The following is a 4,953-nucleotide window of genomic DNA, read 5'->3' as shown; positions in this document are numbered from 1 at the left end:
TTTTTCCTTCCCATAGTCTTGGTATTTTTTCCGAATCTGTGGTTTTTTTTTAAACTTTCTTTCGGGAAAATTCTTTTATATATATATATACCTGTTTTAGCAGCTCCAATGACACAAAAAAAGAATCTATGTTTTACTTTCCTAGTGTGAGGCTCATTTGTGCCACCTGTCCCTCTCCGCCACACTCCGCAAGTTCCTTCCCCACTTATCTATGATATCGTGGAATAAATTCAACTGTTGATTACCTCTGTGTTTTATTCTCTTATCCATCTGACATGAATGATTTCTGCTGCGTACCGCCATTATAAAGTTTCTAGTTCAATCTTGGCAGAGAAACCAAGTGGAGAAAATTGGGAGCGAAACAGCACGGCATAAGACGCAGGAACTCTCGCCAGACGAAACGCCTGCGCGGAGAACGTTTTCTAAATCTGGTTGTGGCATTGTCAATTGGTCTGCAATTAATCTAGAACCACTTTTCAACATTTCCCAAGTTACATTTCTATGCTTCCTAAAAGAAAAAGAAAATGATAGAAATAAAGACAGAAAAAAAAAATATTATATAAAAAAATAAATAATATTAAAAAAATATTAAAATATTATAATATAATATATATATATAAAATTTTTAAATATAATATAATTACAAAACATATACACGCCTGTATTATAATATTTTTTTACTTATCCCTTATGCAACACACTACCAACATGCATAGACAACATACATCATCTATCTTACATATATAACATATATATAAATTTTATATATATAATATTAAATATATATAGATAAAATAGATAATAATATTTTTAAATAATATTATATTATATATATAAGGGAGAAGAGAGAGAGAAAAGAGAGAGGAGAGAGAGAGAGAGAAAAGAGAAGAAAACAAAAAGAGAGAGTGAAAAGAAAAGGGAGGGGGGAGAGAGGAAGAGAGAAATAGAGAGAAGAGAGAGAGAGAGAGGGAGAGAGAAGAGAGAAAGGAGGAGTGGGGGGGTGTGTTGGGGGTGTGGTGTCCCTTTTTCTCTCTCCCCTCTCTCTCCCTTTTCTCTCTCTCTCTCTCTTTATTATATAATATAAAAAATAATAAAATATAAAAATAAATATATATAAGCATGTATATAATATTATATATTTTAATATATAAATTTATATATATATTATAATAATATATAATATATATATTTAATATAATATTTTAAAAATATATAATTATATATGTGTGGGTGTTTGTGTGTGTGTGTGTGTGTGTGTGTGTGTGTGTGTGTGTGTGTGTGTATAAAAAGATATATAGATGATGGATATGTGTGTTGGGTGTGGTGTTGTATATATATTAAAATATATATATAATTTTATAATATTATAATAATATAATAAATATATAAAATAATTTCTATATATATATATATATATAATATATAATTTTTATGTATATTTTATTAATATTTATAAATATGTGTGTGTTTTGTGTGGGTGTGGGTGTGTAAAAAGAAGAAGATAGATAGAAGATATGTTTGGGGGTTTTGTGTGTCTGCGTGTATAATATATATATAATATATATAATATATAAATATTAAAAAAATATTATATTAATAATATAAATTACCACACACACCACACACACACACACACATATATTATTTTATATATATTTGTGTGTGTTGTGTTGTGTGTGTGTGGGTGTGTGTGTGGGTTGTGTGGTGTGTGGGGGTTTTTGTGTGTGTATGTATACACACACACACCATACACACACAAATTATTTTCAGAGTGCCAGATTTTTAAATTGTGTGGAGTGTGGGTATTTTGGATGTACCTTCTTTGGTAAACCCAGTTATGAAAGCGTCGTTCTATACTGATCTTCTAGCTCTTGGAACTGAGTTCATTTGCTTAAATTTCATTTTAATTTTTTAAAAGAAGAGAGAAGAGTGGGGTGTGTGTGTTGGGTGTGTTAAAAAAAATATTCTATAATATGTATATTATATATAATATATAAAATTATATATAAAATAATATATAAAATTATGTGTGTGTTATAATATGATATAGGTTACATAAATAATGATATATACAATAAACTATATACATTATATATATTTTATATATCTATATATATATATTATATATATTATTTGGGGTGTGTGGTGTGTGTGTGTGGTGTGTATATAAACATATAGTTGTATGTATATATAATATATTATATTATATATATATTTATATATATATTACATAATATATATTATATATAATTTTAAATATATAAAATATTATATTTTAAATTTTATAATATATAAAAACTATTTATATTATGTATGGGGCCGCGGGGGCCCAAAGGGTTTTAGAGCGGGGACTCAAGACTGTCACGACGGCAATCTGATTTCGGGGTTTTCGGTCACCGACCCCCGCGTTTTTCCCCCTAGGAAAGGAACTTCCCTCGTTTCCCTGCCTACCATGGGGACCAAGTCAGCCCAAGTCGTCCCGGGAAAATAAGATGGTGACTCAAAAAAAAAAAAAAAAAAAAAAAAAAAAAAAAAAAAAAAAAAACCGGGGGGAAAGGGCAAGGCAAACCCCCGCTCAATTTTCCCAAAGAAATAGGAAAGCCCCTGATCGTCAAGGCCGCGGTGGCCGAATGGTTAGAAGGTCGGACTAAGACTGTCACGACGGAAATCTGAGTTCGAGGGTTCGAGTCACCCCCCCGCGTTTTTTCCCCCTGGGCAAAAAACTTCACCTCGCTGCCTCCCTACCACTGGGTGGCCAACCCCGCCAAGTCAGTGCTGGTCCCAAGCCCGGTAAAATAAGAGAGAAGATTACCAAAAAATGAACCCCGCCTCTCCGTGAAAGGAACTGGGGGCCCCCACGACTCACTCCAAGAATACAACGTGAAAACGCAATGAGTATCATGCTGTGACCACGGCGGCTCAGACATGAACCTCCTTAAATGAGATATGATATATATGTATAAAAATATATATTATATATATTTATAAATATATATATATATATATATATATATATAGTATATATCTATATATATATATATATATATGTATAGATATATAGATAAATATATATATATAATATATTATATATATATATATATATATTATATACATACATAGACAAATTATTCAATCATGATCTGCGGTGTGTAGTAGTGTTGGTGAATTGTTATGCTGAGTCATGTATATATGTTCAAGTATGTTTCTTGGTCATTTACATATGTGTATGGTCAATATATATATATATATCTATCATATATATATATACTATCTATTATATATATATTAGTATATATATGTGATATGTATGGTGATATATTCTGGTAAATGCACACACACACACACACACACACAACACAACACACACACACACACACACAACACACACACACACCACACACCACACACCACACATATATATATATATGTTGTAATATATGTATATTGTGTGTGTGTGTGTGTGTGTTGTGTGTGTTGTGTTGGTGTGGTGTGTGTGTGTGTGTGTGTGTATGTGTGTGCGTGTGTGTGTGTGCATTGAATAGTTAGGCCAGTAAAAGTCAGCTGCTGTTTAAATATTCATTACCATCGGCACACATTTATTTGATACAACTACCTACATACATAATATTTGTAAAGAATATTTCTTTACTTTATTTGTCAAGAATGTCTGGAACAAAACGCCATTAAATAGACACTAAAGGAGGTTACAGTGTGAAATATCCGAGTTGTCCGACACGAGGAGGCGACAGAGGGTGTCCGATTTGCATTTCTCGTCGCACCCTTTCTCAGCGTACGGTCTGGCTGCCTTTGTGTAGTGCCTGGAAGGAGGATATTCAATTACTGTGGTGTGTTCGTTTGCTCGTTAGTTCGCTCTCTCATTCACTCACTCACTCACTCACTCATTCACATATTCAGTCACTCTCACTCCCACTCTCACTCTCACTCACTCTCACTCTCACCTTCTCCCTCTCCATCATTCTCCCTCTCCATCTCTCTTCCTCTCCCCCTCTCCTTCTCCCCCTCTCCCTCTCCCCCCCCTCCTATCCTCTCTCCCCTCCATCTCTCCCTCCTCCGTTTCTCACGCGCACCACCCCCTCCCTCCCCCTCCTTCCCTCTCTTCTTTTCTCCCCCCTCCCCCTCTCCTTTCCCTCCCCCCTCACTCCCGTCGATCTCTCTCTCTCCCTCCTCCCTCTCCTCTCCATCCTCTGCCCCCCCTCTCCCCACCACCTCCCACTCTTCCTCCCCCCTCCGAAATCTCTCTCCCCGGCCTCCCCTCCCACACTCCCTCTCCTGAACCTCCTCCCCACATCCCTCTCCTCCTCCCTCGTCACCCTCTCCTTCCTCTCTCTTCATCCTCTCTTCTCTCTCTCCTCTCTCTCTCTCCTCAGCGCCTCCAGTACTTCGCCCTCGTCTGCGCCCCTCTCCCTCTCCCCTTCTCCCTCTCTCCCTCTCTCCCTCTCCCTCCCTCTCCCTCTCCCTCTCCCTCTCTCCTTCTCCCTCTCCCTCTCTCCCTCCCTCACACACTGCCTGACTTCTAGCCACTATAGCCATATAACAAACCTGTAGAAATCTTCAAAAAGAGTGCTGTTTGGCTGATTCATTTCAAACACAAGATCTGACCAGGAAGTCGGAAAGAGATCAGAAAGTCTGGAAAAGAAATTGGAAGTTTAGAAAAGAATAATATATGATGTTGTCAAATACATAATAATGTGTTTGTGTAATGTTATAATGAATAGTCTGTATGTGTTATATTATCAAACAGATGGGAAGGCATTATCAGAGATGAATAGCTGTATGTATCTTCAATTAGTGATTCGCATGTTGATATCTGTAACCATGGGCCTCTCCGTCTCTCTGTATATATATGTATGCGTGTGCGCATACACACACACACACACACACACCCATCACACCACACACACACACACACACACACACACACACACACACACA

The 4,953-nt window shown here is 36.2% G+C and overlaps 1 protein-coding gene across 1 annotated transcript in view; it reads right to left on the bottom strand.

Moving 5' to 3' along the window:
* Positions 1-3,562: 3,562 nt before the first annotated feature.
* The window catches only part of LOC119597878 (sphingomyelin phosphodiesterase-like), a gene marked incomplete at its 5' end in the record, with an annotated part of 3,371 nt that continues 1,980 nt past the window's right edge, over positions 3,563-4,953 (bottom strand). Inside the window, 2 exon segments of the mRNA XM_037947537.1 lie at positions 3,563-3,818; positions 4,561-4,647. Of these exon segments, the coding sequence (XP_037803465.1) occupies positions 3,695-3,818; positions 4,561-4,647 (211 nt within the window).

Source organism: Penaeus monodon, chromosome 40, assembly GCF_015228065.2.
Source record: "Penaeus monodon isolate SGIC_2016 chromosome 40, NSTDA_Pmon_1, whole genome shotgun sequence".
NCBI classification, from domain to species: domain Eukaryota; kingdom Metazoa; phylum Arthropoda; class Malacostraca; order Decapoda; family Penaeidae; genus Penaeus; species Penaeus monodon.
This window is presented reverse-complemented; position numbering and strand designations above follow the sequence as displayed.